The sequence below is a fragment of the Poromitra crassiceps genome, assembly GCF_964638095.1.
Source record: "Poromitra crassiceps genome assembly, chromosome: 18".
Taxonomy (NCBI): domain Eukaryota; kingdom Metazoa; phylum Chordata; class Actinopteri; order Beryciformes; family Melamphaidae; genus Poromitra; species Poromitra crassiceps.
In genome coordinates this window covers 9,837,987-9,850,247 of record NC_139636.1, presented here as the reverse complement: position 1 = coordinate 9,850,247, position 12,261 = coordinate 9,837,987, and the positions used below count along the sequence as shown (strand labels likewise).

At 42.7% G+C, this 12,261-nt stretch overlaps 2 protein-coding genes across 2 annotated transcripts in view; one reads left to right on the top strand and one right to left on the bottom strand.

Annotated features, from left to right (window-relative positions):
- The window catches only part of LOC310792778 (solute carrier family 66 member 2), a 71,265-nt gene extending 70,339 nt beyond the window's left edge, over positions 1–926 (bottom strand). Inside the window, exon 1 of the mRNA XM_083654527.1 lies at positions 622–926. Coding sequence (XP_083510653.1) covers positions 622–830 — 209 coding nt within the window. The 5' untranslated portion in view covers positions 831–926. The remainder of the gene's footprint in view (positions 1–621) is intronic.
- Positions 927–8,808: 7,882 nt separating this feature from the next.
- Positions 8,809–11,618, top strand: hsbp1b (heat shock factor binding protein 1b; the record flags this gene model as incomplete). The annotated part of the gene is made up of 3 exons (XM_083654865.1): positions 8,809–8,997; positions 11,071–11,137; positions 11,497–11,618. The coding sequence occupies exons 1-3, from the start codon at positions 8,953–8,955 to the stop codon at positions 11,616–11,618; spliced, it is 234 nt and encodes a 77-aa protein (XP_083510991.1). The 5' UTR covers positions 8,809–8,952.
- Between the last annotated feature and the right edge of the window lie 643 nt (positions 11,619–12,261).

Genomic DNA, 12,261 nt, shown 5'->3' with positions numbered 1-12,261 from the left:
ACTAGAGCATCTGCACAGCATGTTGCCCACATTGAAGGACCTTTTCTATTCTATTCTATTCTATTCTATTCTATTCTATTATATTCTATTCTCTCCCTACTGGCTATGAGCAGCACAGATCAACCTCTTTAATACAGTATTCCAACCTGATTCTATAATGAATCCATCATTTCAGAAGAGCGACCTGTGCTCCACGATGTGGAAAGCCATTCCATTAGAAGCCTCGTCTGAATAGCACCGTGTGGCTATGATTAGCACCAGGCAGGATCACATCATCAGCCTATCTCCTTGTATTCTGTGAAGATACAGACCTACTGCATTAACTTCTGTCCCCTGCACTGATCTGAGGAATGACCTTATAAATGGCCTATGCCATAGGGCAGAAAGAAAGAAAGAAAGAAAGAAAGAAACAAGGACTAGTAGAGCCACATATCATAATGTCATATCATATCGTACACATCATATATCATATCATATACAGTATAAATACAGTATAATATCATATCATTTAATCTTATCTTATCTTAACATAATTAACATATCTTGACGTATCATATCATATTGTATTGTATTATATTGTATTGGAACATAGCATGCCACAGCCCTCTCTTTCCTTCTCACCAGAAGAAGATGCGCAGGATGTTGGCGAGGAGCAGCACCAGGCAGACGCGGGTGGAGAAGCCCTGGGTGTTTTGGCTCCTCTGGATGTCCTGGTACTGAGGCAGGTAGGGCAGAGCCCCGCCCACCACCATGACGCAGGAGGCCAGCCAGGAGAGCAGCGTCCAGGAGCCCTCCATGCTCTCCTCCTCCAGACCCACCCCCGCATCCATCACACACACCCAGGCTCAGGGCAGGCCAGGCGGGCTGAGGCTGTACACCCAGGCTCAGGGCAGGGCAGGCGGGCTGAGGCTGTACCCAGGCTCAGGGCAGGGCAGGCGGGCTGAGGCTGTACACCCAGGCTCAGGGCAGGGCAGGCGGGCTGAGGCTGTACACCCAGGCTCAGGGCAGGGCAGGCAGGCTGAGGCTGTACCCAGGCTCAGGGCAGGGCAGGCGGGCTGAGGCTGTACACCCAGGCTCAGGGCAGGGCAGGCGGGCTGAGGCTGTACCCAGGCTCAGGGCAGGGCAGGCGGGCTGAGGCTGCCACCTGGACAGCAGATAATATGGGGCAGTTCATCACACAGAGATGCTCACAAGTCATTTTTTGCAAGTCCAAGTCAAGTCTCAAGTCTTTGAGGGGAGAGTCCAAATCAAGTCTCAAGTCTGTTGTGGATGAGCGTTCTGTCATCTACTGCATGCCATCTGGTCTGCTTAGATTAGAACACTGCATAGCTAAAAAAACACACGAAGGAATTCAAAGCATGTCTACTCTATTTATTATCCTCACTCCTTTCAGCATTGATTAGTTTACATTATTATTATTAGACATTTCCATAATTGTTAATGCACCCCAAGAATACAAATAAATAAAGATTGTCAAGATGACCTGTCAACAAATGTCCACAGGTAATTCAAAAACTAAACACTAAAATAAAAAACAAAAAACGTATGAATGAAAAATAAAGTTGTAGTGCATCTCCTTGTTTCTGAGAGAATGAAAGTGTGTAAATACTTGCATTAAAACCCTTGTGTCCTACTAGTCCATCTGATGGATATTTCCTACAGTCGCGTATGGGCCGTTTCGACATTTTTTGATTAAATGGTCTGAAATTAAGGCTAGGTATTTTTTGGGGGGTATTTGACAAAAATCAATCATATCTATCATCTTTCCACCATCCTAAGACCTTGTTTCAAAAGGACAACTCAACTTACTGTTAGTCCATCTGATGGACCCATTGACTTCCATTGAAAACACTCTATTGGTACTCCCAGCAAATTTTTACCAAATTAATTTATTTCATTTGTTTCAGCGGGCATCCTGGACCAAATACCTTGAAATTTGACCTTAATATCTAACCTTGGAGTTGGTAGAAGATTTGGGGGAGTTACATGGTCTCAAAGTCCATTGCATACTTGTCCCATTGGTTTCAATGTTAATTTTGCACAAAAACAAAACAAAAAATTTGACTCCCAGCTAATTTTTCAAAAAATCATTATTTCCTTGATGTTACACATCTCACCTTGACTCAAGCGGTTAAAATTGTAGTTTCTACTGTGTTTTGCTATTTCCCCATATTCCCCCAGTTTTGGCATAGCAATCAATTCCATACAGTTTACATGAAATGTAAAAAAAACTGATTCCTATGCCAAAGATGGGAAAATATTAGAAAACTGAATTTGACAGTCCACACTACTGATTTGAAGCCTTTAGACCAGGATGGATGCTGGACTAAAGCTCGTTTGTGTGTTTTGGGGGAAATGGCTGGTAGTCCAAAACATGCGCTTTTTGGATTTTTGGCTCAAAATATGAAAAAATATTATTTTTTACAAAAAATCACAAAAAATCCAAAAACCCACTGATTATGTCACAATGTCTGTGAAATCATCAGTAATGTCATCAGTGACATATTATTGACCAAAAATCATCTCATGACATCACTGATGATGTCATAGGCTAGTGATGTCATAGGTATTGTGACATCATTCCTGCCAATCTTTGACACTAGGCATCTTGCAGTGGTGACTTTTGTAAAACACCCGAACCTGCCCATAATATCAGACCCAAATCCAGTTTGTCTTTATGGAAAGGGGGGGGAAAAAAATCACTTTTTGTTTTTACTGTACTTTTTTTTTTTTTTTACTGTACTTACTGTACACTGGCATTTGAGGGGTTAAAATTCGAATAGGTATGAAATGTTGGTATGAGGTATTAGGGAAGAAGTTACCAATGAATTATAAACAGTCAAAAATTTAAAAATTTAAATTAATATTTATAAATTAGTACAGTATTCCCGTTAAGGTCCATCAGATGGACTAAGAGTAAATTGAGGATTATTCGTAATTGGGGTACAAGGGTTAAAAACAATAAATAATGTTAGTGTGTAGTGCACACAGTAGCAGCATATCTGCTTTTAGGCCCAGTCCCACTTAAGAGCAGACATGCGGACATTAGTTTGTTTATCAGCCAACTGCCGAAAAATGCCAGCAATCGGCCAACCGATGAATGTCTACCTCTAACTACAGTATGCGAGTAGCAGCCGTCATCTAGGTGCCGAATTAACACCTAGCAAGTGTCAAAAGATGATCAATGTGTGCAAAAATATAGAAGGGTCACCCGCCACATACAGCTAGAGAAAGACACGTGGGGCTCACAGTCACGGGAAGAAATCCAGGGGGATGCATGCTTTTACAAAATGGCAGCCACAGTCAGAGAGGGATGGGGATGACAGGTAGGGAATTGAGGTCAAAGATCAGAGTGTGACCTACGGAGAGACAGGTGTTAATAGCCGATAGCTGTGAAGTCAGAGATGACAGGCAGGCAGGTATAGGAGGGGACCACGGAGGAGACCTGGGTGGTGGGGGGAGAGAGGGATGAGTATTTAGGACATGTGGGACTCAGGGTGAGGAGGAATGCAAGTCCATCACTGTATCTCTTTCCATTGCAAATAAGTGCTATAATACAGACTGCTATAATACAGACTGCTATAATACAGACTGCTATAATACACACTGCTATAATACAGACTGCTATAATACAGACTGCTATAATACAAATACAGGCTGCTGTAATACAGACTGTTATAATACAGACTGCTATAATACAAATACAGACTGCTATAATACAAATACAGGCTGCTGTAATACAGACTGCTATAATACATACTGCTATAATACAAATACAGACTGCTATAATACATACTGCTATAATACAAATACAGACTGCTATAATACAAATACAGGCTGCTGTAATACAGACTGTTATAATACAGACTTCTATAATACAGACACTGCTATAATACATTTGTATTATAGCAATGTCTGTATTATAGAAGTCTGTATTATAACAGGCTGCTGTAATACAGACTGTTATAATACAGACTGCTATAATAGACTCCACAGCTTTGAGTCTCCACATAGTTCTGCAAGCCATTATTCTTCAAACTCTCAATTACAACTGTAATAGTGGCCTTTTCCTCCAAGTGGGAGCAGGCATTCTTGAGGGGATAATAGAAATACTAAGAGATTAGTCATTCCTACTTTCTCCCAAGCCACCTACAAATAATGTGCTACAAATAATGTGCTTCTTGACATTTGGGTTATTTGTTTTCTAACACTGATAAACAGCCAGGCGACTTCCTTCCTTAGAGATGACTGCAGGCATTGTTGTTTCCTTTAAGAGCTGCTGTGCTGCTGTGCTGTGTCCACCACACAACCATCACATGTCCTTACAAGGACAGGAGGACTCAGTTCTTGTGATATGATGTAGTAGCTGTGTCATCAATATTATGACAGTGATCATATGAAGCAGAACATTTCACACAGGCTGTGAAAACCCAAACGGAGAGACCCAGTGTGGATCTGCAGCATTCCTCTATTTGGCGGTCAACGTCAGCTGACAAGTCACTCAGCACAGTGCAGACTAGACAAGCCAAAACAACAACAGTCATAATGCAATCTAAAACGTCAGCACACTTTTGACACGGGGGAAACGTTGTGGCCATAATGAGGATATGATTGCGGGCACACATGCATTGCAGAGCAGTGTAATGTAATGGTGACACTCCATGCTAAGCCCTGATTGAAAGTCAAAGTGGGCGAGTCATTGGGGGGGATGAACAGGGTCTGATTACCCTGTAAGACATCTGTTATTTCACATAACTCATGCATGACAATATTCCCACCAAGAAGGGAAATCAAATCAGATCTGAGACATACAAAGTGTCTGTGTGAGCAACACTTTGTGGTTTCCACTTTCACATCTCACCACAATTCAGACTGAGAGCTGTAAGCTACTTCTACATTAAAGCACAGGATGCAGAGCAGCTCTTGAAACATAACCCATATTGGTATTTTTTTAATTTTTTTAATACAAGTTTACCAAAGTTAAACATGATCATAAGTTTAACTGACAAATCAATGCTTCCCTACAGTAGCTCTTTCCTGTGTCTGGTATAGTGAGTAAGCATCACAGTGAGATGCCTTCCTGCACTGGGACAATTCTACACAGAACACACTCTGGTGTTATGTAAGCAAAGCATATCTTGAAGGGTTGTGTGGTGTTATCTGTTATGTTATCTGTTATGTTGTACACTACTGCCGCCTAGTGGACAGATACCGGGAGTATCCTGTAAGAGGGGTTCAGATTAAAATGTCCGAGTCACACATAAGACGTGTCGTTGTGAGCTCCTTCTTTACAAGTCTTCCCGTGCCATCCTATCATAACATGGTGTCAGAAGTGGGATCCGGGTGTCCCGGATCCTAGAGGGACTAGAGGGAGTATTATGTCAAATGGATGATGTGCTAGTCTTTGCAGAGACACAGGCCCTCCACGACACACGACTGCACGCGGTGCTCAAGAGACTTGAGGCAGCAGGAGTCACGCTGAAAAGTGAGAAGTGCGAATTCTCAAAAGATGGTGTCAAATTTCTGGGACAGTTGATCGATAAGTCTGGAGTCAGAGCAGACCCAGATAAAAGGGAGGCTGTCGCCGGGATGGAAGAGCCAACGGATGTGAGTGGAGTCAGACGGTTCCTGGGGATGGTAAATCACCTAGGCAAATACCTCCCAAACCTGTCAGAAATGACGCAGCCACTCAGGGATCTGTTGAAAGCTAAAAACATGTGGACATGGGGAGATGAACAACAGAAAGCGTTTGACAGTATCAAACAGCATCTGAGCACCACACCAGGAATGGTACTCTACAGCACCAAAGCCGACACAGTGGTTTCAGCCGACGCTTCCTCATACGGACTGGGAGCAGTATTGCTGCAGAGACAACAAGACAACCAACTCAAACCAGTAGCGTATGCATCCAGAGCGCTTTCTGACACAGAGCAAAGATACGCTCAAATAGAAAAAGAAGCTTTGGCCATTACATGGGCGTGTGAACGATTCTCTGATTTCCTAATTGGAATGGAATTCCACGTCGAGACTGACCATAAACCTCTCGTGCCGCTGCTGGGGTCAAAGAACCTGGATGAGCTACCTCCTCGTATTCAGAGACTGAGAATGAGATTAATGAGGTTCTCATACTCCATTTCCCATGTAGCAGGTAAAAACATAGCCACTGCTGATGTTCTGTCGAGAGCACCAGTGGGGGTCACAGGTGACACACAGCTGGAGAGTGAGGTCAACCTGTATGTAAACATGATCATGTCAAGCCTGCCAGCAACAGAAAAGAGACTACAGGAAATTAGAGAGCACCAGGACAAAGATGAAATAATACTGCAAGTGAAAAAGTACTGCACTGAGGGGTGGCCAGACAAGCTCAAGTTGGACAGAGCTTTTCTACCTTTCCTGCCATTCACAGCTGAGCTCACAATCCAAGATGGCATCCTGCTAAAAGGTTGTAGATTGGTGATTCCCAAGTCACTACAAACAGATATACTGCAGAAACTGCACGCTGGACACCAGGGCATAGCAAAGTGCCGGGAGCGAGCCAAACAATCTGTCTGGTGGCCAGGATTGAGCGTACAGCTGCAGAGCGTGGTTGAGAAGTGTGACACCTGTGCAAAGGAGAGAGTCAACTTCAAAGAGACACTACTGCCTACTGAGTTCCCAGACAGGCCATGGGCTATGGTCGGTGCTGATCTGTTTGAGTGGAATGGCAGCCAGTATTTAGTTGTAGTGGACTACTTCTCTCGCTTTCCAGAGATCGCTAAACTCACCTCAACTACAGCAGCAGCAGTAATTGAACACTTAAAATCAATCTTTGCCAGACACGGCATACCGTCTGAAATCAGAACCGATAACGGCCCTCAGTTTTCTGCAGATAACTTCAGACAATTTGCAACAACATGGGGATTCACTCACACAACGTCAAGTCCCCGTTTCCCCCAAAGTAATGGAGAGGCAGAGCGTGCTGTGAGGACAGTAAAAAGTCTCTTACAGAAAGGTGAAGACCCATACTTAGCTCTGATGGCTTACCGTGCCACACCCCTAGCCAACGGACACAGCCCGGCAGAACTACTGATGGGAAGACGCATCAGAACCACTGTTCCTGTCATACCATCTACCCTCAACCCAGAATGGCCTGACATCTCCAAACTGAAGGAAGTGGAACAAAACAGCAGACAGAGACAGTGGAAAGACTTCAACAGAAGACACAGGGCTCATGACCTGCCAGCACTGAAACTGGGTGATCATGTTTGGATCACTGACATAAAAGAAAAAGGGACAGTGAGGGCAACAGCAGACGCACCACGGTCTTACATTGTTGAGACACCAAGAGGAAACCTGCGTCGGAATCGCAGCCACCTTGTTGCCACACAAGAGCCTACAGCCACACCAGTGGGCTTACAGGACAGGGCACACCCAGACTGTACTGAGAGTCAACATCCAGCAGAGCACAGTCATTCTCAGCCACCGAGTCCTCAGGCTGAGAGACGCTATCCAGCGAGAGAGAGAAACCAACCGAGTTACCTGAAGGACTTTCATGTTGAATATTAGTCTAGTTAAATGATAAACCATAATACGGACTGAATAGAAACAAATCAAAAGAAAGTAATTAACGGTTGAAAATGTTTTGGTTAAATGTTGTGACAAGCTAATGGTTCAAAGGAGAATAATAAAACTCTGATAATCTAACAAAAGAAATTGAAAGAAAATGTAAGTTAAAGAAAAGAAACATCTTTCTAGAGTTAGCTATTTCGCTGTACAGTACAGTACAGTACCTAGAAAGGGGGATGTGGTGTTATCTGTTATGTTATCTGTTATGTTGTACACTACTGCCGCCTAGTGGACAGATACCGGGAGTATCCTGTAAGAGGGGTTCAGATTAAAATGTCCGAGTCACACATAAGACGTGTCGTTGTGAGCTCCTTCTTTACAAGTCTTCCCGTGCCATCCTATCATAACAGGTTGGGCCAAATAGCATGCCTGAACTAACTTACAGTACACACATCATTTTTGGGCTACTAGGCGACTTGTACTAGAGCAACAACACCTAAAGAAAGAGTTATTACATTTACAAGGCCTATTTACACTGTTACAAATGTATATTAGAATGTAAAAATATGTCTAGAATATGCATCTAACCCTAATGGCTAATAGTCTTGTATATTAGGACATTCTGGAGAAAACGCGGTTTCTTAAAAGTCCTCCAAAAATAAGTAAGCACGTTACCCCTTGAAAATGTTCTGATCTGATATCTGATACGTTCTGTCCTGATGATGCAGCTCATGTGGCAGAATTGGCAATGCAGTCGTGGAAAACGTACAAGTTAGATCTACTTACCAGTCGCTTTCATTCACAAACACGTTTCTTGAACACTAGCAGAATCGCGAATGAAACGATTAGCCTGCCCTAGTAGTATACTATTCAACCAACGTCAAAATAGGCTGCATGAATATATCTGCCTGGCTGGCAGCTCCAACTTTAAAATCTCAAGTCTCAACTCGCTCGCACGCACAGGGAGAGAGGGAGAGAGGGGGAGAGAGAGAGTAGAGAGAGAGAGGGGGGGAGAGAGAGAGAGAGAGAGGGGGGGGGGGAGAGGGGAGAGAAAGAGGAGAGGGGGGGTAGAGAAAGAGTTGTAGAGAGAGAGATTTGTTCAGTGTATTTTTACTCTGAAGGCATGGGGAGAGAAATGCTGTGAATGAGCTATCTTGACTGGTAAACAAACTAACTACTACAAGCATTAAAAACTCCCGCATTCCTTTGCACGGCTGCAGAACTCTCGCGAGACTCTGTGTGTGTTTTCAGGGAAACAGCTGACTGTGCGGTGGGTGGTGCGCGAGAGGAGGACCTGCTATCTATTTCGGACAGTTGCTACTAGCCAGTTAATACAATCAGCACATCACAACTGTAACGTCGTGTCGATACTAGTCATCTCTAGACTCTAGTACTATACTGTACACCATGGCTGAGACGGATCCCAAGTCGGTGCAGGACCTTACCAATGTGGTGAGTCGTGATGGCAACTTAGCGTTAGCTGCCATAGCTGGTTTAGCATGGCAGCCAGCCACTACTGCTGCTGCTGACCGTCTTGCCATAGCAAGCTAGCTTAGTTAGCAAGCTAATAGGTTAGCCGTAAGGTAAGTGTTGTGTGGTTGTATTGTAAGATAGTAACGTCAGATAGTAACGTGTTTGCGCCGTAACGTTAAGTTACATGGAGTCGTGACTCGTGTCATCAAGCTGTAACGGTCTGACTTCTGCATAGCTTCACTGTACGTAGGTGTGTGCTGCTGTACAGTCAGTACACCCCACAATAACACGATTACACAACATACACACAATTGTATTGCAGTGCTGCTAAGAACAATAATTAAATTTCCAGTGTGAGTTTATGTTGTTCTTCATGGTAAATATTAGGCAGCTTTAAGCCACCAGCACTGCAATACAATTTTGTGGATGTTTTTAATTCGAATTCCCAGGTTGTACGTCCATTAAGATGGCTGCCACAGAATGTGTGATGGGTGTTGTCATGGGGATGATGAGCATTAAAAGAGAGGATTCCAAACTTTCCCATGTCATGGACCCCCAAATTTGAGACTAATCGTACCTTGAGGGGCAAACCAAATGTGAACATTTCCATAGTTGTGATTTTGATAACTTTATCTAGAGATAGTCCACCTACAGAGAGTTTACAGAGTATTTGTAACATTTCAACAGCTTATTAGTTAACATTCAACAATCTAACTGCTTCTCTTTGTCTGTAGATGTTGTTTTAACATCTTATTAGTTGAGATTCAACAGATTGTTTGCTTCCCGTTCCACACACCTAGCTGCACCTACTGTAATATGTAGGTGTTCATGAATTGTCACATACAGTATACTCTTGCTAGATAATCTGTTTGATGGAATGTCAACTAAGCTGCTGACTATCCAAATAAAGTGCTAGTGATTTTTAGTGTAGAATCACAAAACTGTATAGAGTAGAGCCCGACCCATACTGGATTTTGGAGGCCGATACCGATATTAGGTAGTAAAAAAATTCCGATATCAATATATCGGCCGATATTCTTATATTAAATATACACATTATATTACACTTTTTTTTGCAATGATCCCTCAAATATCAAACACTTGACAAAGATATGACTTGACATGACTTGAGATATGTAATGTAGGCAGGATATTTTACAGCTTATCAATAAACTTTATTGTCCAAAATGACATCAATGCAATGAAACAGTAAACCGAACTCGGAATTTCATAATTATAAATAACTACAAATACAAAAACACAAACAGAACAAATGTAAAATATAATTTGAGTTAAGAAAAAAGGTCAAATATACACGACATGCTGTCTATAACTTAAAAAATACAAAATAAAAAAATATCGGCCAACATATCAGCCGATACCGATATATCGATTATCGGCCAATATCGGCCGATAATATCGGTGGACCGATATATCGGTCGGGCTCTAGTATAGAGTACAAGTGGTGCAACTGTCATCCATATCCATTTGGTCACACTGTTAATCTGTAGAGAATGAATCAAGTGAAATCTAATTCCTCAATCCTATCCTATCCAATCCTCAGTTTGCAGGGGGTCCACTATCCTGACACTGCCAGACGGGGGCGGTATTGTGGCACAGTTGAACAGCTCATTGGGCAGAGAATGCGCCAAGAATACAGTGTTAAACACAGCAGTGACACACTTGTGTTCTGGAGATGCGCTGTTGTCAGTGAAATGGTTGCTGAGCTTCCGCATTGTTGTCAAGGAAACTAGATATTTCGGTCCTATCGTTATTCTGCGGTTTAAATCATATTTGCAGTGCAGCGAGTTCAACTTTGCTGAGTGCTGATGATGTCATTTTGAGTGAACAGTCTAACTGGTAGTTTTGACTGCTCAAACTCTGATTTTCTCGAACTCGATCCACAAATCGTGAAACAGTGTTTGTCGCCATGATGTAATATCAAATGTAACCTTTGGCCGCCAAGACTTTGATCGGGAAATCTATCGTTTTAATTGTGTGCCTGTTGTTTGGAAGCCACCTAACCGCTTATTTCTGCTGTCCGTTTCACAGGTCCAGACACTACTGCAGCAGATGCAGGACAAGTTCCAGACCATGTCAGACCAGATTATCGGGAGAAATATCCTAACACTGCTTTCAAATGCCAGCAATCAATTGTTCATTGATTTAAATGCTTTGAGGCTCAGAATTTTATTATTATTGTAATGCCATAATAGATTGATGTCTAATTTGATTCTCTTGACTTCTCTTTTCCTCGCCTCTCCCTGACGGAGAACATTTGAGGCCCTCTGTATCTTCCCTGCATGAGTAAAGTAGACCCAGACCTTCCAATCCGCCCACTCCACCGAGTAGAAGTGCAGTATAATGAGATTCAGTCTGATATCAGGCTAGTGCAGACTTAAGACTAACAGGGAGGGTAGAGAGAGTTTTTGGCCCAGATGTCGTTTTAATTATGTGCCTTAATTAGTGCTTCTCCACTCGACGAGATGAGCACGCGTATTGATGACCTGGAGAAGAACATCGCTGATCTGATGACCCAGGCTGGTGTGGAGGAGATTGAGGCGCCGCCCGAGAAGGCCAAGGAGGGTCAAGGGTCCTAATGAAGGTAAAAAACCAAATGGAAAGCTTCATTTAGATTTGGAATCTTTGCAAGATTTGGTAACACTTTATTTGAAGGGGTGTGCGTAAGACTGACATGACACTGTCATAACCATGACATGACACCTGCCATGAACATGAACTAGGTTTTATGACTGTTGTCATTAAGTGTCATTCGGTAAATTATGTCATTGTTAACGCAAAGTTGACATTGTTTGAGATGTCCTGGAGCACTCAATTCACTGGAAAGTGATTTTAATAAGGTGCAGTGCAGGTACACTGCACCTTATTAAAATCGCTTTCCAGTGAATTGAGCTCCAGGATCTTTCTTTCTTTATTATACCGTCCTGTTCTGAGAGCACCGGCCTCCCACTGCGGAGGGGCTGACGCGCAAGAGACTCCTTTACATTGTTTGAGATGTCTTCGTCATCACAACTTGACATTAACCACGACAACATAACCTGTCAATATATTCGTTATGACAACCTGACATTAACCAAGAGATAATCTGTCAATGTCTTCGTTATGACATTGACGATTATTTGGAAGTTTTTACATTTCACTTTTTTTATATATGTATTTGATTGATATGATGTTATTAAGATGTCATTAAGTGTAATTACACTGTCAAATGAGTTTATAACA